At 52.4% G+C, this 24,393-nt stretch overlaps 1 protein-coding gene across 2 annotated transcripts; it reads right to left on the reverse strand.

Moving 5' to 3' along the window:
* Positions 1 to 1,966: 1,966 nt before the first annotated feature.
* GAS2L1 (growth arrest specific 2 like 1) lies at positions 1,967 to 23,950 on the reverse strand. Of its 2 annotated transcripts, none has more exons than XM_026661216.2 (4): positions 23,880 to 23,950; positions 17,995 to 18,091; positions 16,882 to 17,314; positions 1,967 to 4,494 (listed from the first exon to the last, which is right to left on the reverse strand). In XM_026661216.2, exons 2-4 carry the CDS (start codon positions 18,071 to 18,073, stop codon positions 2,835 to 2,837), a joined length of 2,172 nt encoding a protein of 723 aa, XP_026517001.1. In that variant the 5' UTR covers positions 18,074 to 18,091; positions 23,880 to 23,950; the 3' UTR covers positions 1,967 to 2,834. The 2 variants fall into 2 exon arrangements, with proteins under 2 accessions (XP_026517001.1, XP_026517000.1); XM_026661215.2 differs by having other exon boundaries at positions 23,836 to 23,937.
* Positions 23,951 to 24,393: the final 443 nt, after the last annotated feature.

The following is a 24,393-nucleotide window of genomic DNA, read 5'->3' on the forward strand; positions in this document are numbered from 1 at the left end:
TTGTTTGGGGGCCCGCTGGTTACCTCACTTCATAGCACTGCCTGATACCTACACCTGGCACTGAGCCAAATGGGGTTTGGGCATTGACACCCCCCAATTTCCAGGGCCTGGCTTCCAAAACCAGAAATGAGGTCCAGGGCATCCCCCCTTGCTTTGGGGATGTAATGAGATGTTGGTTTGCAATATACTCTTCAGCCACTAGCTGTCTGTGTGCTGGACACAGGCTGTGTGCACCCTGGTTAACAAAGGAGACAAAACTGGGAATTGAGTAAGGTGGAAGCCTATTAGATTGGGGGTGGGGGAAGGGCTTGTAGTGTTTGTTAATAGCTCCTGTTTAAGGATGACTCTGGTTCAAAATAGGGTAGTGGGGGTGAGGAAAATTTAGTTGGCTTATCAGGAAAATGCCCCTAAAATGGGATGGATTGGATGGGGGGAGGGGAGGGCACAGGCTGAAGCCCCATCCTTGGGAGAAAAGGCAGGGGCTGGGGTAGGAGGCATGGTGTTTGGGAGTCATTACAGAAGCCAGGATGTTACTACAGGGTGACCAGACAGCAAGTGTGAAAAATCGGGACGGGGGTGGGGGGGTAATAGGAGCCTATATAAGAAAAAGACCCAAAAATCGGGACTGTCCCTATAAAATCGGGACATCTGGTCACCCTAGTCACAAGGATTCCCTCGCTCCTCTTGCCTTTTTAAACATCAGCACAGGCACAACTAGCTTCTCATGGTCAAAACAGCTGGGGCAGCAAGCACGGCTCCCCCTTGGATACTGCACTCCCCCCCCTTGACAACAGCAGCTGCTGCTCTAGGTGTGCACGCCCCAAGGGACAGCACCAAGGAAGCTTTCTTAATAGTGCAAACTGCCCCGCCCCATCCCTCCCTGTGAGCTACCTGCTGTGGGACACATGTGTGTGTGTGTGTGTGTGTGTGTGTGCGCGTGTGTGTGTGTGTGCGCGCAAGCCCTGCCCTCCAGCCTGGGTGCATCAGATACAGAAGGGGCCAGGCAGCAGCACCAAAGTGCAGCTGGGGCTGGGGCTTGGCTCTTGGGGTCTCCCCCTCCCCTTGTTGAAGATGAGGGCAGCTATTCTGATAGTCAGGCCCAGGTGTTCTCCCCTCTCTGGAAGGGCACAGCAGGACCTGACCCATGGAACTTGTGTTCCCATGGCCATGTAAGAAGGGTCATCTTAGCTGGCCCCCGTCTCCCTCCCACCCCTGGGGGACTCGTTCCACACTCCAGCGCTTGGAGCAGCAGATGGATCACTGGCTTAATAGTAGCATCCACAACACACCTTTCCTAGCACAGGCGCGTGGGGGAAGGACCTCGACACACTGAACAGTGCCCGGTGCCCGCTGCCCCCAGCCCCTTGCAGGTCTACATTTTAAAAATCCCCTCTCGGCCTAGGACTGCCAAGGCAGGACTCGGGGAGGCAGAAAGCTGGGGTGGGTCAGGAGCAGCAACTTGCGACATGCTGGGCAATTGGACGCTCCTGAGATGCCGGCCTCTATCCCAGCAAGTAAATCCCCTCCCTGCTCCGTCGCTTTACTTTTTGCTGTAGTTCTCCCCTCTGGGCAGCAGAGAGCATTGCTCTGAGCACTGGGAGCATCCAGCTCTATTGCTGCTTCCCCCTGGCTGGGACACAGCCCCTGGGAGGAGGAGAAGGTGGAACAGCACCTGGAGGGGATGGAGGAATGACGTGGGGGATTTCCCCCAAAGCTTCCAGCTCCCTCTGGATGGAGTATGCCCCCTCCCCCCACGGCACTGATGCCAGGACAGTTTGATGGGGAGGGCGCAGAGCTGGGGGTGGGGGGAGGGAGGGGTAGATTTGGGGCATGGCCGAAGCCTGCCTAGATTACACCTTTGGGATTGACCTAGGGACAGTTCTTCCGGCACCCTGCCCCCACCCTGGCAATATATGAACCAGGCCAGACAGGACAGGGGGGTTTGGTTCATTATGTTTATTGTCCAGCTCTACGTTCCTAGAGTTGAGGCCAGACATCGAGGGAAGCAGCAGTCTATGCAGAGTATTTATATGTACACGGACACTCAATATATTATCTATAAATACAGATGTTATTAACAAACATACAGTACGTCAGGGTCAATTAATGCTGGGAGCCCCAGCTTACTGGAGGCCGGCAGGTGCTGCCGAAAAGATGTGCAATACGATTCGCTAACCCTCCCTCCACCCGCCCACCCCAAACCCAGAGTCAATAAAAAAAAAAAAAAAAAACTAAAAATAAAGTCCAACTCCACTGCCTTCCCCTCGGAGACACTGCTGTGCAGCTCGGTCCCTCTCTGCTACTGCTCAGAGGAGGTGTGCCCCATCCATTACGCTCTCCCCCCCAGCGATCACAGCCCTGAAGAATGGCCACTGAGCCTCTTGGGTTTCAGTGCAGAATGATGGGGTGCCCTGAGCTGGAGATCCAAGCGCTTTGGGGGTCAGAAGGCCCAGAGGACATCTGAAGGTGTTCAATCCCAGACCCCCAGAACACTTCTGGTCTGAAACCAAGGAAGGTCTAAGACACCCAGGAATCCAAGGCTCAGGAACGTCCCCCTAAGATCTCAAGTTAAATCAAAGCCACCCAGCTTCCCAGCCCTCCTCTGAGCCCCGGCTCTGGCCCTGCAAATGGAAGCTCCATCCAGAGATACCTTGAAAAATAAAAAAAACTCTGGGGCATCTGGCCGCCCACCCCATCACAGCAGCAGTAGCAGCAAGGCCAGGGCCACCACAGCAGCACATCCAAGGCAGCAGGGCGGGACATGGGGATCTGGGAGCAGCAGTGGGGAATGCTACAGGCCGGTCCTTCCATCTTGTACGAGTGCTACCAGCCCATCACGCCCAGGCGTCCTCGTCTGGCCCTCCTGGCTCCATCTGGCCCTGCGGCGGCTCCATGAAGGAGGAGAAAACGCTGTGAAAGGCTCTCCAGGGCTTGTGCTCAGCTGGGCGCTTGGGAGGGCTCCCCTTGGGTGAGGCGCCGGACGTCTTGTAGCTGAGCGGTGTGGGTATCTTGGAGGGCTTCTTATCTGGCTGAGTGTCTACACGTGGCTTGGCCTTGGGCCGCAGCTTCAGCTTGTAGATGGAAGGCACTCGGCCTGGTTTCTTCAGGGACTTCTTTTGCCTCAGCACCACCTCCTGTGTCTGGAGTACATCCGGCATTCCATCTAGGGACGTCTCACCAAAAGGCCCCTCCACGGAGTCCTCCTCGGTCTTCATCAGCTCATCTGGGGCCGAGGGTCCCAAGTCTGTGTCAGAGCCCGCAAGCTCCAAGATGGTCCAGGCCACATCCATGCCCGGACCTGAGACCTCTACTCCCTCGGCCACCTCCTGGAGGTCATTCAAGGCTGTGTAGTAGTTACTTTCATCCGAGGAACTTGAGAGAGCCGGCTTCCTCCAGCATGTGGCTGGCTCCAGGGCCATTTGGGAGTCCCAGCCAGAGCCATTCTGGAGCTCAGTGGGGCCTGTGCTACAATTGGAGGCCCATGGGCGCTGGGATGCGGGGTTCCTCTTGGAGTCGTCTTTGGACCGCTCACCGAAGTCTGCCTGGAAGCCGTGCTTGCTGAAGAAGTTTAGCGAGGAGGAGGAGGAGCTGGAGGAGCAGTAGGCAGAGTCAATGGCCCCTGGGTCTGGCGTGGTCTGCTGGAGCTGCCCCGGATCGTGGGCGCAGCCCAGGGGCTCCCCATCATCCCCGGCCAGCTCGATCATCTGGGAGTTGGCCAGGAACTCTTCCTCCAGGCACCGGTACAGCTGCTGCTCCTGGCTCGGGTCCAGGCGCAGAGGGGTCCGGAAGCTCTGTGCCAGCTCCTCCAGCTCCTGGTTGAAGCTCTCAGACAGCTGCCTGGCCTGGAGGGTCTCCCCAGAGAGCCGCTCCCTCACAGGGACCCTTGGCTCAGTCTCGCCCGTCTGCCACTGCCTCACAGACCCCAGCATCTGCTGAGGTGCCTGGACCGAGGGCTCTGCCAGTTTGTTGGCAGGAAGGGATGCTCTGCGACCGGTGGGGGCAGGGCTCCTGGAGCCCACCCGAGGGAGGTGCCCGCGAGTCGGGCTCTTGGTCCTGGGGGTAGCTCGGCCAGAGTTTAGGCCGTTCTCCTTCACCTCGTTGGCCCGTGCCCAGGAGTGCTGCCCGTCCTTTCCTCGGCTGATGAGCAGCACTGGCTCCCCGCCACCTCTCCCCTGGCTCCGCGCTCTGGGGCTGGGCCTGCCAGGCCCGTTCACCAGGCGAGGCCGGCTCCGCTCCTCTGGCTCTGCCTTCCTGGCCCCCACCGACGGTCTCGGCCCCAAGAAGGCCCCGCGCTCCCGTGACTGGCTGCGGCTCGAAGGCTGACTCTTGGGGGCCCCCTCGGGCATGTGCTTCCCCACCTCCTTCCTGTGCGCAGTTCGCAAGGCACCGTCCTCGCCGCACCTCCTGCCCAGGGTGCCACTCTGCGTGGATGATGCGGAGGAGTCGCTGTCTCCGGAGAGGCGTCTGGCTCTGGGGGGCAGCTGGTCTCGAAGCCTGGAAAGACAAGAAGGAAAGGACGTCAGCGCCATCTGCGGCCAGGGAGGGGGGGAGAGAGAGAGAGAGAGAGACTGCTGGAGACAATACAGTTCACTGCCCATCAGGGGCCATTGCTGCACTGCATGGGCTGCCAGGGCAGGGCAGCTGTTCAGGCCCCAGCACCGGTCTGGTGGCACCTCAGGAGGGGTACGGCACCTGCATGGCTGAGATACAACGTCCCCTCCCCGCAGCTGGGATGTGGCATTCTGACCCAGGCCCCAGCTCCAAACTAAACCCTTGTAACATCCCTCTAGACCAGGGGTGGCCAACCTGGGGTGCCGGAGCCGCTTGCGGCTCTTCAGATGTTAACACGCGGCTCCTTGTCTAGGCACCGACTCCGGGGCTGGAGCTACAGGCGCCAACTTTCCAGTGTGCCGGGGGGTGCTCACTGCTCACCCCCGGCTCTGCCACAGGCCCTGCCCCCATTCCACCCCTTCCCACCCCCTCCCCCCCCCAAGCCTGCCGTGCCCTCGCTCCTCCCCCATTCCCCCCCCAGCCTCCTGCATGCCATGGAAGAGCTGATCGGGGGGGGAGGGGGAGGCTCTGGGAGCAGGGGGTGGGGGAGTTGCTAACGTATTACGGTGGCTCTTTGGCAATGTACATTGTTAAATTCTGGCTCCTTCTCAGGCTCAGGTTGGCCATCCCTGCTCTAAACCCTCCGTGTGGGAGTCTCGGCTCACAGGGCTCGAAGGCAGTGCAGCACGCCGGGCTCGAGTTGGCCCGAGACCAGAATCGGGCCTGGCCGCAGAGCTGGCGTGGAGGCTGCTGCTGCATCATGCCCTAGCTCACACAAGCTGAACAAGCGGCGTAAGCGCTTTAGCACAGATAACACCTTCTGTTCCCAGTGCAAATAGCGGCACCATTCCCCATCCAGCCCACCGGAGGGCAGCCTCTGGCTCCACAGCAAAATCCGCTTTCAGATACATCTGCCGGAGCTTTTCCCCTCCCCAGTTCCCAAGCTGGCAGCACAGAGCCCAGCCTCTCCTTCCTGGGCTACCAAACTGCCCCTGCGGAGCACTCTGTTCTCAGGAGAGAGAGAGAGAGACAGGCCCTGGAATAACAACAGCCCATTCTCCGCTGATCCCTCCCAACTGGGACCAGCCGCATCTTACAGACCCCTCTGTCCATTCCAAGGCAGCCCAGTTCACCTGGATGCAGAGATCAAGTGCTCCACATTCCAGCCTGAGGCTTTCCCCTGCTACGTTAAATGGGGCACATTTCATTTCCTACCCAGATTTAACACAGGAATACAAATAATGTAACATAACACAGCTAAACGTCCTGGGGCAAAGCCTTCGCCACTGTGCTTTCCTGACTTCCAGTTCCTCCATCTTAACCGCCCCTTTCTGATCTGTTCAACTAGCAGGACATACAACCTCCATGTGCAGGCTTGGGGCGTTTCGGGCTTTTGTCACTAACAAATGCCTCTAAGCAGCTTTAAAACTTTACTGTTCCATCAGCACCCAACCAAGATCAGGATCATTGCGCTAGGTGCTGTACCAACATCTACGTGAGGCAGGTCCTGCCCCAAAGAGCTTACAATCCAAATAGACAACGGTGAGAAGGGAAACTGAGGCACGGAGAGGGGATATGACTCAGCCAAGGTCATCCCACAGGTCAGTGAGAGCCAGGAGTAGAACCCAGTCCCAGCCCAGCATCCTGTCCATGGGACCACACTGCTCCCCAGACAGACTTATAGACTTTAAGGCCACCGTGATCATGTAGTCTGACCCCCTGCACATCACAGGCCACAGAACCCCACCCACCCACTGCTGTAACAGACCCTCGAATCCTGATTTAAAGACTCCAAGTGACAGAGAATTCTCCATTGACACGAGTTTAAACCTGCAAGTGACCCAGGCCCCACGCTGCAGAGGAAGGCAAAAAACCTGCACATGGACAACTACAGATCTACAGGCGCTGACGTTTGGTTCTGCCGGCGGGTGCTTTGGAAGAGATGTGTGTGTTGGGGGGTGGGGCACTCTGCCACTTTCGGGGGGAGGTTATTTTCAGCATATTTATACACTTCTTTCATATTCTTGTTATTGAATGGGTCTGTCATTGGTATCTTTACTATTTAATAATTATTCAATTGTTATAAACTACATCATTACATTAGCATGAATTACAGTATATTAAAATCATTGCAATCACAAGCTGTCTTCACTAACGTCCCAGTTTAAAGACTTTGTCTCACTGTAGCTTTCTGGATGAAACTGTCAGCAATCTTATTCACATCTAGTTCATAGAATCATAGAATATCAGGGTTGGAGGGACCTCAGGAGATCATCTAGTCCAACCCCCTGCTCAAAGCAGGACCAATCCCCAACTAAATCATCCCAGCCAGGGCTTCGTCAAGTCTGACCTTAAAAACCTCTAAGGAAGGAGATTCCACCACCTCCCTAGGTAACCCATTCCAGTGCTTCACCACCCTCCAAGTGAAAAAGTTTTTCCTAATATCCAACCTAAACCTCCCCTACTGCAACTTGAGACCATTGCTCCTTGTTCTGTCATCTCCTCCCACTGAGAACAGTCTAGATCCATCCTCTTTGGAACCCCCTTTCAGGTAGTTGAAAGCAGCTATCAAATCCCCCCTCATTCTTCTCTTCTGCAGACTAAACAATCCCAGTTCCCTCAGCCTCTCCTCATAAGTCATGTGCTCCAGCCCCCTAATCATTTTTGTTGCCCTCCGCTGGACTCCTTCCAATTTTTCCACATCCTTCTTGTAGTGTGGGGCCCAAAACTGGACACAGTACTCCAGATGGGGCCTCACCAATGTTGAATAGAGGGGAAGGATCACGTCCCTCGATCTGCTGGCAATGCCCCTACTTATACAGCGCAATATGCCGTTAGCCTTCTTGGCAACAAGGGCACACTGTTGACTCATATCCAGCTTCTCGTCGACTGTAACCCCTAGGTCCTTTTCTGCAGAACTGCTGCCTAGCCATTCGGTCCCTAGTCTGTATCAGTGCATGGGATTCTTCCATCCTAAGTGCAGGACTCTGCACTTGTCCTTGTTGAAGCTCATCAGGTTTCTTTTGGCCCAATCCTCTAATTTGTCTAGGTCCCTCTGAATCCTATCTCTACCCTCCAGCGTATCTACCACTCCTCCCAGTTTAGTGTCATCTGCAAACTTGCTGAGAGTGCACTCCACGCCATCCTCCAGATCATTAATGAAGATACTGAACAAAACTGGCCCCAGGACCAACCCTTGGGGCACTCCACTTGAAACTGGCTGCCAACTAGACATGGAGCCATTGATCGCTACCCGTTGAGCCCGACGATCTAGCCAGCTTTCTATCCACCTTATAGTCCATTCATCCAATCCATACTTCTTTAACTTGCCGGTGGGAGACCCTATCAAAAGCTTTGCTAAAGTCAAAGAATAACACATCCACTGCTTTCCCCTCATCCACAGACCCAGTTATCTCCTCATAGAAGGCAATTAGGTTAGTCAGGCATGACTTGCCCTTGGTGAATCCATGCTGACTGTTCCTGATCACTTTCCTCTACTCTAAGTGCTTCAGAATTGATTCCTTGAGGACCTGCTCCATGATTTTTCCAGGGACTGAGGTTAGGCTGACTGGCCTGTATTTCCCCGGATCCTCCTTGCTCCCTTTTTTAAAGATGGGCACTACATTAGCCTTTTTCCAGTCATCCGGGACCTCCCCCGATCGCCATGAGTTTTCAAAGATAATGGCCAATGGCTCTGCAATCACATCCGCCAACTCTTTTAGCACCCTTGGATGCAGTGCATCCGGCCCCATGGACTTGTGCTCGTCCAGTTTTTCTAAATAGTCCCGAACCACTTCTTTCTCCACAGAGGGCTGGTTACCTCCTCCCCATACTGTGCTGCCCAGTGCAGCAGTCTGGGAGCTGACCTTGTTTGTGAAGATAGAGGCAAAAAAAGTATTGAGTACATTAGCTTTTTCCACATCCTCTGTCACTAGGTTGCCTCCCTCATTCAATAAGGGACCCACACTTTCCTTGACTTTCTTCTTGTTGCTAATATACCTGAAGAAACCCTTCTTGTTACTCTTAACATCTCTTGCTAGCTGCAACTCCAAGTGTGATTTGGCCTTCCTGATTTCACTCCTGCATGCCTGAGCAATATTTTTATACTCCTCCCTGGTCATTTGTCCAAGCTTCCACTTCTTGTAAGCTTCTTTTTTGTGTTTAAGATCAGCAAGGATTTCACTGTTAAGCCAAGCTGGTCGCCTGCCATATTTACTATTCTTTCTACACATCGGGATGGTTTGTTCCTGCATCCTCAATAAGGATTCTTTAAAATACAGCCAGCTCTCCCTGGTATTGTCTTGATGCACGTTAAGGACAGCTACATATTCAGTTGTGTCTGTCCTATTGATGATTGGAGATAATTTTTAAGTCTTCTGAAGATGGTGAATGAGCATTCTGCAGTTTAGGATCATACAGGCACAGAGAGAAGGATTCTTATGAATTTGCAGTACTCTGGAAACATAGTGCTTCCAGAGTACTGCAAATGACTCCAAGATCTCTTTCTTGATGGGTAACAGCTAATTTAGGCACCATCATTTTGTATGTATAGTTGGGATTACGTTTTCCAATGTGCATTACTTTGCATTTAACATTGAATTTTGTCTGCCATTTTGTTGCCAAGTCACCCAGTTTTGTGAGATCCATTTGTAACTCTTCACAGTCTCTTTTGGACTTAACTATCCGGAGTAATTTTGTATCATCTGCAAACTTTGCCACCTCACTGTTTACCCCTTTTTGCAGATCATTTATGAAGATGCTGAATAGGACTGGGCCCAGTAAAAGCCACTGGGAACACTGCTCTCCATTCTGAAAAAGGATCATTTATTCCTACCCTTTGTTTCCTAGCTTTTAACTGGAGTGCCTGGCAATGCTTTCAGGTTCATCTACCCATGCTTAATGTAATGACAAGCCTTTTGCTATCTTAATCACCCTTCCTCTGTTTAGAAACAAACTCCCTGCCCTAAAGGTAGACGTTGTTAGCAACACAGAACTCATCACATTCCACACGCAAGCTCTTGTTCCTGGGTGTTGAGCTCCGACTTAATCCACCTCCTCCAAACCTGACTTGCTTTGTAAACCTGAAGGAGGCTACCAAACAAGCCAAGTTTTAAGGCATTCGCTCCAGCTATTTTTGAGGCACACCACTGCAACAGTTCTGAATGGCGCGTGAAGTGTTTTTATCCCACGCTCAAATAACTCCTTCAAAACTAGCTGTGCTCAAGCTGTCCAGAAATGATCACCTTGGAGCTGGAAAAAACAAAATTCTGCCCAAGAGGAAGTCTGAGTTGGAGAAAGTTTCTAGCACCAAGAAAATGGAAGACACATTTCACATCCTAAAAGGAGCGGGTAAGAACCCCTTGATCATCCTTCACATAGGAACGAATGACACGGCTAGGTTCTCGCTAGAGAGAATTAAGGGAGATTATGCCAGGCTGGGGAGGACCCTTAAGGAAGTTGAGGCTCAGATTATCTTCAGTGGAATTCTGCCTGTTCCTAGAGAAGGACAGCAAAGGGCTGACAGAATTGTGAGGATAAATAGCTGGCTAAGGGAGTGGTGCTATAAGGAGGGCTTTGGGATGTATGGCCACTGAGAGGCTTTCGGGGACAGACAGCTGTTCTCACGGGATGGACTTCACCTGAGTAGGGAAGGAAATAGACTTCTGGGAGGGAGGCTGGCTCATCTCATCAAAAGGGCTTTAAACTAGGAATTTGGGGGAGACGGTTGGGAGATGTCCAGTTAATCTCCACGCCAGATTCTAACACTGAAAAGGAGAGTGAAGAGATAAGCACAGATATCGATAGGGGTAGGGGATTGGACATAAGAAGGAGGGGACAGATGGACAGTATGGGGTCCGTACCAAATTGCATAACTAATGGGAGAAAGGATAGACAGCATACGGTAAGATGTTTATACACCAATGCGAGAAGCCTAGGTAACAAAATGGAGGAATTGGAGCTCCTGGTCCAAGAAATGAAACCAGATATCGTAGGAATAACCGAAACGTGGTGGAACGGTAGTCATGACTGGAGTACAGGTATGGAAGGGTATGTGCTGTTTAGGAATGACCGGAAAAAAGGTAAAGGTGGGGGAGTGGCATTGTATGTCAATGATGAGGTAAAATGTAAAGAAATACTAAGTGATGGAATGGATAAGACGGAGTCTGTCTGGGCACTAATTACACTGGGTAAAAGAACTACTAAAGCCTCCCCTGAGATAGTGCTCGGGGTGTGCTATAGACCGCCGGGATCTAGCCTGGATGCGGACAGAGAACTATTTAATGTTTTTAGGGAAGTAAAAACTAATAAGAACTGTGTAATTATGGGTGACTTTAACTTCCCAGATATAGATTGGGGAACAAATGCTAGTAACAATAATAGGGCTCAGATGTTCCTAGACGTGCTAGCAGATGAATTCCTTCATCAAGTAGTAACTGAACCGACGAGGGGGGATGCAATTTTAGATTTGGTGCTGGTGAGTGGTGAGGACCTCGTTGAGGAAATGGTTGTAGGGGACAACCTTGGCTGAAGTGACCATGAGCTAATTCGGTTTAAACTAAATGGAAGGATTAACAGAAATAAAACTGTGACTAAGGTTTACGATTTCAAAAAGGCCAACTTTAATAAATTAAGGCAACTACTTAGGGAAGTGGATTGGGCTAACATACTTAGGGATCTAAAGGCAGATGACGCCTGGGATTGTTTCAAGTTGAAGTTGCACGAGCTGTCCGAGGCCTGTATCCCGAGAAAGGGAAAACGGTTATTAGGCAGGAGATTTAGACCTAGCTGGATGAGCGGGCGTCTCAAACAGGCGATTAAGAAAAAACAGAAAGCGTACAAAGAATGGAAGAGGGGAGGGATCGGCAAGGAAACCTACCGTATTGAGGTCAGAGCATGTAGGGATACAGTGAGAAAGGCCAAAAGCCGTGTAGAGTTGGACCTTGCGAGGGGAATTAAATCCAATAGTAAGAGGTTTTATAGCCATATAAATAGGAAGAAAACAAAGAAAGAGGAAGTGGGACCGCTGAAGAATGTAGATGGAGTGGAGATTAAGGATAATTTAGGCATGGCACAATATCTAAATGAATATTTTGCATAAGCTAATGAAGGGCTTAGGAATAGAGGGAGCAGAACAGAGGGGAATAAAGGAGGTGGGATTGATATTACAGTATTAGAGGTGGAAGCCAAACTTCACCAGCTAAACGGGACTAAATCGGGTGGACCGGATGATCTTCATCCTAGAATATTAAAGGAACTGGCGCAAGAAATTGCGAGCCCCTTAGCGATAATTTTTAATGAATCTGTAAACTCGGGGGTGGTACCGTTGGACTGGAAAATAGCTAATGTGGTTCCTATTTTCAAGAAGGGGAAAAAAAGTGACCCGGGTAACTACAGGCCTGTTAGTTTAACATCTGTAGTATGCAAGGTCTTGGAAAAAATTTTGAAGGAGAAAGTAGTTAAGGACCTTGAGGTGAATGGCAATTGGGACAGATTACAACATGGGTTTACGAAAGGCAGATCGTGCCAAACCAACCTGATCTCCTTCTTTGAGAAAGTAACAGACCTTCTAGATAAAGGAAATGCGGTAGATCTAATATACCTCGATTTTAGTAAAGCGTTTGATATGGTACCGCATGAGGAATTATTGGTTAAATTGGAAAAGATGGGGATCGATATAAAAATCAAGAGGTGGATAAAGAACTGGTTAAAGGGGAGACTGCAGCGGGTAGTACTGAAAGGTGAACTGTCAGCTTGGAGGGAGGTCACCAGTGGGGTTCCTCAAGGTTCGGTTTTGGGTCCGATTTTATTTAATCTATTACTGACCTCGGAACCGAATGTAGGAGTGGGCTTATAAAGTTTGCGGATGACACAAAGTTGGGAGGCATTGCCAATTCGGAGAAGGATCGGGATATTCTGCAGGGAGACTTGGATGACCTTGTAAATTGGAGTAATAATAATAGGATGAGATTTAATAGTGAGAAGTGTAAGGTGATGCATTTAGGGATGACTAACAAGAATTTTAGTTATAAGCTGGGGACGCATCGGTTGGAAGTGACGGAGGAGGAGAAGGACCTCGGAGTCCTGGTTGATCGCAGGATGACTATGAGCCGGCAATGTGACGTGGCTGTGAAAAAAGCTAATGTGATCTTGGGATGCGTTAGGCGAGGTATTTCTAGTAGGGACAAGGAGGTGCTGCTTCCGTTATACAAGGCGCTGGTGAAACCTCATTTGGAGTACTGCGTGCAGTTCTGGTCTCCCATGTTTAAAAAGGATGAACTCAAACTGGAACGGGTACAGAGAAGGGCCACTAGGATGATCCGAGGAATGGAAAACCTTTCCTATGAAAGGAGACTCGAGGAGCTTGGTTTGTTTAGCCTAACCAAAAGAAGGCTGAGGGGGGATATGATTGCTCTCTTTAAATATATCAAAGGGATAAATACCAGGGAGGGAGAGGAATTATTTCAGCTCAGTACTAATGTGGACACGAGAATGAATGGATATAAACTGGCCGTGGGGAAGTTTAGGCTTGAAATTAGACGAAGGTTTCTAACCGTCAGAGGGGTGAAATTTTGGAACAGCCTTCCGAGGGAAATGGTGGGGGCGAAAGACCTCTCTGGCTTCAAGATTAGGCTAGATAAGTTTATGGAGGGAATGGTTTGATGGGATAACGTGATTTTAGTCAATTACGCAATAACGTGCCATCGCTGGTAAAATGTGGGTCCAGCTGGAGAATCTTGCCTGTATGCTCGGGGTTCTACTGATCGCCATATTTGGGGTCGGGAAGGAATTTTCCTCCAGGGTAGATTGGCAGAGGCCCTGGAGGTTTTTTGCCTTCCTCCGCAGCATAGGGCAGGGGTCGCAAGCTGGAGGATTCTCTGCGACTTGAAGTCTTTAAATCACGATCTGGAGACTTCAACAGCTGAGATAAGGGAAATTGGGTGGGTCAGATTTTGTGGCCTGCATCATGCGGGAGGTCAGACTAGATGACCATAATGGTCCCTTCTGACCTTAAAGTCTATGAGTCTATGAGTCTATAAGAACGCCTACTTCGACGGAGTCCCCTCTCGGCTAGGTGCTATTCAATACCAATACCTCGGCGGTAGTGATCTCTAACATAACATCCCACATTGCATGGTATGGGTGAGTCACTTGTGCGTAACTATATGGCTGGATAAATATCTCACACACACACACACACACACACACACACACCCCAGCAGGCTGATCCTGAGCAAAGCTGATAACGAGAACTAAGAATAGATCTACAATGCAAGTGAGCTCCTGGCTGGTGGGGAGGAGCAGCACTTGGTGCCATGACACTATAAACTCACTGTGGGCCCAGGATTGTGGAAGCCCTGCCATGGGGGTCCCGTGGCCCCAGGGGCTGGATTCACCAGTGGGCAGCCAGAGCCCAGCACTCCAGAACGATGAGCCAGGCCCCAGACCACTGGGAAATTTAGCATTGTGTGACTTCAGAGCCCGAGAGAACGTGTCTGGGCTCTTCCTTTGTCTTCTGCTGCTAAGCCATTAGGGGTCATGTTTTTCAGCTTCTCTGCCACCAGGGGGACTAGAAATTTGGTTTTACTGTCAAGCGAAAGCCGAGATTCTCCCCTCACATGCTGACTCCCGGAACTAGGCCTTGGAGAGAAACCCCAAACCTCACAAGAGAGGGGGCCGCGCAGAGGTGGTGGACTCGGCCCCTGGTCCAACTATCCCCATGCCCTGGGAATCCAAGATACACTCAGGGCCGGTGCTACCATTTAGGCAAACTAGGTGGTTGCCTAGGGCACCAAGATTTGGGGGCAACAAAAAGCGGTGCCCCCAATTTTTTTTTTTACAGCATTCCTGCGCCCCCTCCCCGAGCGCGCCGTTGCTGCTCCACTTCTCCCGCCTCCCAGGCTTGCGGCGCCAATCAGCTGTTTGGCACCGCAAGCCTGGGAGGGGAGGAGAATTAGAGCGGGGGCGGCGTGCTCGGGGAGGAGGCGGAGCAGAGGTGAGCTGGGGTGGGGAGCTGCCGCATGGCTCCCCGGGGGGGCGAGCTGCCATGGGGGGGTGGCGTCTCAGGGCGGGGGTGGGGAAAGCTGCCGCAGGCGGGGGGGGCGGAGAGCTGCCGCAGGGCTGGAGTGGGGGGGGGGGGGGGGCGCAAGGTGAAAGTTTTGCCTAGGGTGCGAAACTTCCTTGCACCGGCCCTGGATACACTGCCATGGCTTTGTGCCCACTCTGACGGGATGACAAGTCCTCTAGAGCAGTGGTTTTCAAACTTTTTTTCTGGTGACCCAGTTGAAGAAAATTATTGATGCCCGTGACCCAACGGAGCTGGGGATGAGGGGTTTGGGGTGTGGAAGGGACTCAGGGCTGGGGCAGAGGGTTGGGGTGCAGGGGTGAGGGCTACAGGGTGGGGCCAGGAATGAGGGGTTCAGGGTGTGAGAGGGGGCTCTGGGCTGGGATGCGAGAGGTGGTCAGGGCTCTGGGGTGGGGGTATAGGAGGGGGCTCCGGGCAGTGGCAGGAGGTTGGGGTGCAGGAGGGGGTCAGGGCTCTGGGCTGGGGCCAGGGATGCGGGCTTTGGGGTACAGGAAGGGGCTCTGGGTTCGGGGGGGCTCAGGGCTGGGGTCGGGAATTGGGGCCTGGGGGTGGGGCACGGGCTTACTTGTGGCAGCTCCCAGTCAGTGGGGCAGTGGGGGTGCTAAGGCTGGCTGCCTGTCTGTCCTGGCACCACAGACCACGCTGTGCCCCGGAAGCGGCCAGCAGCAGGTCTGGCTCCTAAACGGAGGCGTGCAAGCGGCTCTGCGTGGCTCTCCCCTGCAGGGACCACACAGATAGGGACTAGCCTACCTTAGCCGGGCAGCACCGCCGACAGGACTTTTAACGGTCTGGTCGGCAGTGCTGACCAGAGCCGCTGTGACCCAGTGCCTTCCAGTCCGCGGCGCAGTACTGGGTTGAAAACCGCTGCTCTAGAGTGCAGGGCACGGTGGGAGAGTCCCCTGGGATTCTCTTTGGGACAAACTGGCCTGCAGTTGCCAGCTTCTGACAGTGGAGGGCGCAGGAGGATGACCCTGGTTCAGCAGAGAGCTGAGTTTAGGGGGCGTCTCATTGCTCAAAAGGGGAGCAGAGAACGATGCTCGGGGCAGCAAAGGGGGGCAGGCAGCTCCTGCTGGCCACGTGGGGGGGCTAGAGGAGAGAACGCACCCAGGAGAGCTTCAACACCCAGCTCCGAACATCCAGGGGAAGGTTTGAATCTGGGTCTAGGCGTCTCTGCCTTGCCTCGGGATCCCACGGAGTCACGCCAAGAGCCCAGACTCACGGGGTCGGAGGACATTGCTTTCAAGAGGCCAACGGCTCCTCCCTTCCCCAGCAGCCAGCCCTGGGCTGGGGATCTGGGGCTGGGAGGTGCTCACGGGGAGCGCTTGGCCTTGGCCTAGAGAAGTTGTTATCGTTTGGGAAGTGGTTGCCATGGCGGCCGGCAGCTGCTCGCCTCCCCCATCCTGCAGCGGCTCCCAGGGAGTGAGTCAGTGGCTGGCTGGCTGAGCAGGCCCCTGCCTGCTGGGTGGGGAGGGAGCGCCTCTTCCTCTGGGAGGGGCAGGACGTGACAGCCACCACCAGAACTGGGGGTGGGGGTGGGGGCCTGGTTTTCCCGACACAGAGGCCCTCCTGCCAGCCCACCCACAAGGAGCCTGGAGCCCCCCTTCCCCCAGTAACCACCCCAGCCCTACCTACTCTATCTTCCCAAGGATATCGGGGTGGCTGGGCAGCCACCATGTCACCCCCCCACCAGCCCCTCCTCCGGGGCTGGCAGCAAAATGTGCCCAAAGGACTGGAGATGCTGCACCGCTCCTCCCCTGAGAGTGCCAGGCTGGGGCCCAGACACACCCCAGGGACAGCCTGGGAGCGAGGCCCCCTGATGCCCCAGGGTTGGGGAGGGGCAGAGTCAGTTGCCCTAGGACAGTGCAGGGGATTCTCAGAGCACAGAGATAGGGAGTATGAGTCTGCCCGCAGCACACGGGGGTGGCACTCTATTACCTTCAGGAGCTGGGGAGCGCCCTGTCCCAGGACACACCATGTGTGGGTCTCACTGCCCCCCAAGGCAGGGGGTGAATCCTGGCCCTATTGCACGGGGGGAGAGAAGTTCCCTAGCCATGTCTGTGCTCTGGGAACATAACCTGCGCCTTGCCCACCTCCCTACCAGGCATTTCCCTGTTCCATTGCCTCGGTATGAACACACCTAGAGCCCTCTCTCCCAGATCCCCTAAGTTTTGCCAAGTCAGGTGGCCTGAGGATGCAGAGATGGGTGGAGGGCGCGGTGCCTACTTGGCATCGCTGGCACATGCTACCTGAGAGTGGTTGAAGCTCGCGGCTCAGATACGTCACGGTGCGCCAGTGGCGTGGAGCTCCTCGAGAGACCGGAGGAGCTCTGGCCAGATGAGGGGACTGTGCCAGCCCTTGGGGGGAGCCCTTCCAGCTTCTCCTGCCTGCCGTGTGATGTCACATTGGGGATCTGCCTTGAGGAGTCCGATTGGACAGACAGATCTCCTGCCCCCCTGGCTGGATGGCCGGACCGGTCCATCTTGGCCTGGGTCAAGTCCCCACCAGCTGAGAGCCGCTTATCCCCCGTGCGGAGGGTCTCCGTTGGCCGGTAGGGGTTCATGCCTTCCGAGGGGCGCTGGGAGCTGGGGCTGGCAGCTCGGGGGCTGGGAGAGAAGCTGCCAGGAGATGCCATCTTCTGCGGGGAGAAGCCCAGGGCACGTGTCTGCATTAGACGATGCGCTGCAGAGGGAACACAGTCATCAGCATGTTGGCTTAGGGAAGACACTGCAGCAGAGCTTCACGGGGTCCTGGCCGGGATCAATGGGCCCTTCACGTTTCCCATGACCCTCCCTCGGGATGTCTGCTAACAGGCAGTCGTTCCCTTCCCCGCTGGGCCTTCCTGCTGCCTCCCCATCACCTTGTCCTGTTCGATCCTCCAGCGCTGCAAGTGCCCAATGGATGCCACCAGCGGATGAGGAGAGCTGTGCATGTAGCAGGATTTGGCCAGAGACAGCCCTGATCCCAGAGAACAGTGGGAGCATGAAAGGGAACTAGCCTTGGGAAGGAGCTCGTGCTACTGGTGGGGCCAGAGCCTCTGCCATGGGGGCCAATGTTCAGCCACAAGGGGTCGCTATTGCAGCGCTGCAAGGTCCTCTCCTCTCAGGCCAGCATGGGCCAGCCAGGCTTGCCTCTGTAGGCTTGGAGGAGCAAGGTGCAAGGAGCAGTAACCAGCCGAAGGGACCGGGGCGGTAGAAGGGTCTGCTGCAGTGTCCCAAGAAAACTCATCCACAAATGAGGTTCCCTGGGAAAGGAGTGAAAGTGACTGGAATGCACAGTGAGTATGGGGCGGGGGAGTCTCTCTGGCCCCAGCCCCTCTGGTAACTTGCTGGAAGGGACGAGTCCTCTCCCCACACACTCACAGAGGGATGCGCATCGGCAGGGATCGTGCTTGTCCAGGTAGTGCTCCAGGGTATCCCATCCGCCACCTACTCGCACCATCACGTGGCTTCTCAGCACCTGGCAGGGCACCAAAGAAACAATGCCCGTCAGGGTCATTGTGGCTCAGTCAGCTGGCACACCCACGCCTGTCTCTGAGCAACACTGCTCCCTCTCTCTCCGAGCAGGCCTGCAGTGGCGCTAACTCACTGCTTACAGTATTACTATGTGACACACGGGATTTTACTAATCAGACTTTAGAGGAACCATTACATCCACTGCATATGCAGGCACTTCTGGGGTGTAAGCTGGCAGCACATAGCAACCATACATAACACTTCAGGACAGGAAGTGCAAAAGAATGCTGTATCCAATTAAAGCTGCAGCAGGAATTTAGGGAGGTAGAATGCAATGACTAAAGCTAGAATTTAGCTGGGGCACTAGTGTGATTATTTCTATAGTGTTTTATGTTCAAAGCACTTTATAATCATTTAACTAATTAACCCTAAATTATACCTGCCTACCTCACAGCACTATTACCGTCCCCTTTTTACAGAGGGGCCTCAATTTCCCTCACTTGCCAAAAGCCACACAGTGAAAGAGTAGCAGAGTTGGGACTAGAACCTAGGACCTCCTTAGTCCTGCAGACTGCACTGCCTCTTAGCACCCCTAGCACCATAACAGGCCATTCGTTCAATGCGGACGCCTCAGCACCATTTCTAGCAGCATCTGCGTTTCCCTTCAAGGTCACCCATCCACATGCTGACCAGGCCCAACCCTGTTTAGCTTGTGAAATATGATGAGATCACAGCCACAGATTGTTAGAGCTACCAAAACCTAGCCTGCCTGGATAGTAAAGCTCTCCTTTAATAACGCCTAATTAAAAAGGTCCCTGATCATGGTGGTGTTACTACACCTATCCTCCCCTGGTCTTTTTCAGGATGAGGAGGAAACTGCTTGGCTCAAGATTTCACTTCCTGCCGTGCATTCCCCACTTGAAATCCCCATCCTGTTTGGGATATTACAGTCCGTTACTGTGGTGAGGACTGGTTGTAGCTCCAGCTGAGCTGTCAGCAGCAGCTTTGCGACTGACTGTTATACAGGGTATGGAGAGTCCAGTCACCCTGCTTGGCACTCCCCACCATCCATTCACTATACCAAGCATTAGGCTTGTTCTACAGATGGGGAAACTGAGGTATGAGGTGAGAAGTTGAGCGAGTGACTTGCTCAAAGCCACAGAGGTTTTCAAATCCCAGCTCTGGCACAGAACTCCATAGGTTCTCGCTCCCAGCCCTGAGCTCTCACCACTAGACTGCGCTTCTTAGTCCTCCCCATACATAGCTATGGAGACCTGCGTTTACGTTTACTTTGTAGCAACAGGACCTAGGGCCACCTACAGCAAGGAGGTCGTGTGGTTAAGGCACCAAACTGGGACTCAGCAGATCTGTCTTCGATTCCCAGGTCTTCACCACTGAGTTCTTGTATGACCTTGGGCAGTCACTTCTCTCTCTGTGCCTCAGGTTCAATCTGCAAAAGGGGAATAATACTTCCCTATGTCCCAGGAAGGTTGCAAATTTGCTAATATACATAGATTCCAAGGCCAGAAGGGACCATTGAGTCTGACCTCCTGTATTACACAGGCCAGAGACCTGCCCCAAAATAATTCCTGGATCAGAGCTTTTAGAACCACATCCAGTCTTGATTTAAAAACTGGTCAGTGATGGAGAATCCACCACAACTCTTGGTAAACTGTTCCAATGGCTAGTTACTCTCACTTAAAAATTTACACCTTATTTTCAAACTGAATTTTTCTAGCTTCAACTTCCAGCCATTAGATTGTGTTAGACCTTTCTCTGCAAGACTGAAGAGCCCATTATTAAATATTTGTTCCCCATGTAGTTACTTATAGTCTGTCATCAAGTCATCCCTTAACCTTCTCCTTGTTAAATTTAATAGACAGACTCAAAGAGCTCAATCACTAGAAGGCAGGTTTTCTGATCTTTTAATCATTCTCGGGGTTCTTCTCTGGCCCCTATTCAATTTTTCAACATCCTTCTTGAACTGTGGGCACAGGACGGGACACGGGATTCCAGCAGCGGTCGCACCACTGCCAGCCACAGAGGTAAAATAACCTGTCTGCTCCTACTCACAATTCCCCTGTTTATGTATCCCAGGATCACATTAGCCTTTTTGGCCACAGCTTCACAGTGGGAGCTCACATTCAGCTAATTACCCACCACAACCTTTTTCATAGTCACTGCTCCCCAGCATAGAGCCCCCCATCCTCTAAGTATGGCCTGCATTGTTCCTGGGGTATAGATTTACAGGTAGCCATATTACAATACTTTGCTTTCACCCAAGTTTACCAAGCGATCCAGCTCGCTCTGAACCAGTGACCTGTCCTCATCATTATTTACCACTACCCCAATTTTTGAGTCATCTGTAAACTCAATTCTATATTAACCAGGTCCTGTATCAGCCACTCCATTACCTGGCTGGGCTCAACATCAGGCTGACAGGCCTATAATTACCAGAGTTGTCCCATTTTCTGTTTTACAGATTGGTACACCATTAGCTTCCTTCCAATCTTCAAACCCCACAGTGCTGGGGGAGGCACACATGAACCCCGATATAGGGACTTGCTGGACTTGAGATGTAAATACTTAGTCCGAGTGCAAGGGCAGCTACAGCTTTCAAATCTGCAGAATTGCTAGATCTGAAGTTTTTAACCACCCATTTTACTTTTGCAGTTCAGCTTTAAGGGCCAAAGACCCTGTTTCCCTGAAGAACAGGGTCCCCAGTGAACCAGCGCTATGCAAGTGGACTTGTTTCTGCAGTATGGGAGGGCCAGCTGCTCTCCAAACCCCAAAGCCAGGGGCACTCAAAGCCTAGCTCTCCTCCCTGAAACTCCCTCCCGGTGCCCCTGGCTGTACTATGTCCTGCAACACCAAGGCTCCACTCTTAGGAGACCCCATTAAATGTGTCAGTGGGTGTGGGAGGCATTTCACTGCCAGGGAAATTTGCAACCCCGTATCCTGCAGGTGCCCAGATATTTCAGCTCCTCCCCAAATAGCTCAACACTCCCTCTGGGATGGGGCATGCCCTGACCTCAGAGATTCAATAGTCGGTTTGCGAATAACTAGTCCCAAGGATTGGGAAATGGAAATCCCATTTGAAATGAGAGCCCACGTGGTACCTTAACTACAAGAAAGGCTAGTCATTCTCAGCCCATGTACTACGGAGTGATGATCTACACAGTCAGAACCAGCATCAAGAGACAGGAAAGGAAACACAGACAGGAGGGATGGGGGGAAAGAGAAAGATAGGAAGTGGTGTGCTTCAGACGACAGGGAACTGGACTTCGGAGTCAGGAGGCCTGCGTTTTATCCCTGGCTCTGCCACTGAACTGCTGTGTGACCTTGGACAAGTCATTTAATCCCTCAGTACCTTTGTTTCCCCTTCTGTAAGAGCTTTTCTCTGTCAAGTTTTTTGAAAGAGCTGAGATAACTGCGGTCTTGTTGACGGTAGGATTTTAGCCATCAAAGCAAATCAGGTCTACACTGGATGGGGTCTTGGACCAGAGCAGATACATCAGTGGCTAAAATCCTAGACAAGAGTTACTTTCACAGGTAGCAGCCATCTGAAGATCTAGCTACCATGTGACTCAACACCCCAAGCTAGGGACTTTAGGTCTCAAAATCAAGGTTTCTGCCATATTAACAGAAAAGTTTTTCATGGTGGTTCAAAAGTTTCCATGAAGACTCTTGACATAAATACATCCCTGCCCTGTGCGGCAGCCTAGGCCAGTGGTTCTCAATCTTTCCAGAGTACCGTATCTCTTGCAGGAGTTGGATTTGTCTTGTGTAGCCCCAAGTTTCACCTCCCTTAAAAACTACTTGCTTACAAAATCAGACATAAAAATACAAAAGTGTCACAGCCACTCTTACTGAAACATTGTTAGTCTCATTTTTACCATATGATTATAAAATAAATCAGTTGGAATATAAAATGCACTTACATTTCAGTGTATAAGATATAGAGCAGTATAAACAAGTCATTGTATGAAATTTTAGTTTGTACTGACTTTGCTAGTGCTTTTTATGTAGCCTGTTGAGGCAAATATCTAGATGAGTTGATGTACCCCCTGAAAAACCTCTAAGTACCCCAGGGGTACACGTACCCCTGGTTGAGAACCACTGTCCTAGGCGAATGCATAGGAGGAAACTGACCAACAAACATGAAACTGACCGCTCTCTTCTTCTCATCCAAACTGAAGGGCAAAAAAAAGGGGGTAGGGGAGGAGAGAGAAGTATTTAAGATTTGGGATATTCTCAGAGTTTTAATAATCTCAGGTGTTGTGAATAATGCAAAAAGAGGGTTTTATTTAAAAAATTACCAGTTTGAGAAGTTATTTAATGAACCCTAAATTAGTATTTATTATTTGTATTACATTAGCACTTGGCTGTCTTGGAGATGGCAGGTGCATTGTGCTAGGATCTGAAGTACACGTAGTACAGGGTGGGTATTTGCTCAGAGATTACACTCTCTAAACAGACAAAACAAGGGGCAGGAGAAAGGAAATATCTCTATCCTGATTGTATAGGTGGTAAACTGAGGCATAGGGAGGGGACACGGGGTTTGCTGATTTCTACGTCCAGAATCCCAAACCCTCCAGAGGCCCTCCCTGCCTTTGCTGCTCTGTATCCATGCGCGGGGGCCGGGCATAGCTTTTGGGTTCTTGTGGTTCCGGCACTGAGCAAGGACTCAGGACATCTAAGGCCCATTCCCAGCTCTGCTACAGACTGTGTGTGTGACCTCGAGCTGTGATAATGTTCCTGTCGGGCAAGGCACCTACCCGCTTCAGCCCATGAAGTGAGGAGATGGAGGCAGGAAGGGGACTGGCCTCAGGGGAGAAGTGGCCAGCTTTCTCCTGGCACGTTAGGCATGGACTCCCAGAGTGCCGGCCCCTTCTGGGTTGGCATCGTGAGGCTTGGGTCTGTACAGCCCTAACCCAGCCAGCTCTGATGGGCATCAGCTGGCATCAGCAAAGCTCTTCACGAGAAGCCAGCATGGCACCAGCCCCTTGGAGGCTTGCACCCTGTGATCTCCTCCATTCCCATCCCCAGCATGCTAACATTTCTCCTGCTGCCCCCAGGCCACCCACCCTCAGCATCGCTGCAAGCTCTCGTGCCAGTCAAAAAGGCAATACTGGGGCAGCACTGGGGAGGAAATCAACCTGGACGCTGTTGGCCATGTAGAACCAATGGCATCTTTCCAGCTACTGCAGATCAAGTGGTTAGCAGGACAGGGGATCGTGACCAGCAAAGAACCACAACATGAATTACGACAGGCTAAGAGATCCCAGGACACAGACAAAACTTCAAGCATCATCTGGCATCCCCCTTAATCCAGCAGCTACCAGAGCAGAACAGGAATACGGACCACTTGATAGCGGCTACGTGCTGTGCAGATACTTACCAACCCTCACAATCCCAGGAAGGGGGCTGGGCATTAGGATCCCCACTGTTGGGCTCATAGGTGTGGCAATTTGCTATAAGGTCACCCAGCGAGCCCAAGCAAAGCTGGGATTAGAACTCAGGAATTCCTGGCTCCCGTCCTGTACTCCGGCCACTAGACAACACTTCCTCTCAATGAAGCAGAACCCCCCATGCCCACAACCTCTCGTAGCAATGTCTAGGGAAGAGAGGAGGGAGATCGGCATTCTATTATTGCTGGGGAACAGCTAGTGCTCGACACAGAAGAGACAGGGTGTGGGGAGAAGATGGGGCGGGTTAGAAAGGAAATGTGGCAATGGAGGATCTTACTCGAACAAAGATCAGCGCGTTGGAGTCTCCCACTTTATATTTACCCTCTGAGACTTTGATCATGGGAAACTGAGAGGGGCAGGTACAGCAGCCCAGAATCTCTCGCACCTAAGAGAAGGAGGAAATTAAAATATTAAGGGTCAGTGCCACATACAGGAGATGAACCCCCAGCCCACAGCAGAACCAGGAGGTGACTGGACTCCCAGCCATACACAGCGAGAGCCTGTCCTACTCGAGCTGAGGCAGGGCACGTGACACCCAGAGACACCACCAAGAGCAAGCCACGAGCACCCCCAAGAGGGCCACATCCCCGCGCCCACCTGCAAGTGACTCTGGCTACAGGCCCTGGACGGGAGTAACCCAGGCTGATTTCAGAGACCTGGAGCAGATTCTGGATGTGGTGCCTGGGAGGAAAGGGAGCCAGGTCGGGTTTCTCAGTTTGCCTGGATTGAATTCTGGGTTCAGTCCATGGGAGAGGAGGACCCAGGCTGGCAGGCCGCCTTCTTTTGGCCAGAGAGTTCTTATAAGCAAACAAAGCAGTGTTTGCTTATAAAATAT

The sequence above is a fragment of the Terrapene carolina genome, unplaced genomic scaffold, assembly GCF_002925995.2.
Source record: "Terrapene carolina triunguis isolate 2854851 unplaced genomic scaffold, T_m_triunguis-2.0 Scaffold951, whole genome shotgun sequence".
Lineage (NCBI taxonomy): Eukaryota > Metazoa > Chordata > Testudines > Emydidae > Terrapene > Terrapene triunguis.

Coding starts and splice junctions, on each gene's coding strand:
- GAS2L1 (XM_026661215.2), bottom strand. CDS start 23,898: ATGATCAAAGTCTCAGAGGGTAAATATAAAGTGGGAGACTCCAACGCG. Junction 17,315..17,994: donor CTGCCGATGCGCATCCCTCT/GTGAGTGTGTGG, acceptor TTCCCTCTGCAG/CGCATCGTCTAATGCAGACA. Junction 4,495..16,881: donor CGAGCTTCAACCACTCTCAG/GTAGCATGTGCC, acceptor TTGTCTTTCCAG/GCTTCGAGACCAGCTGCCCC.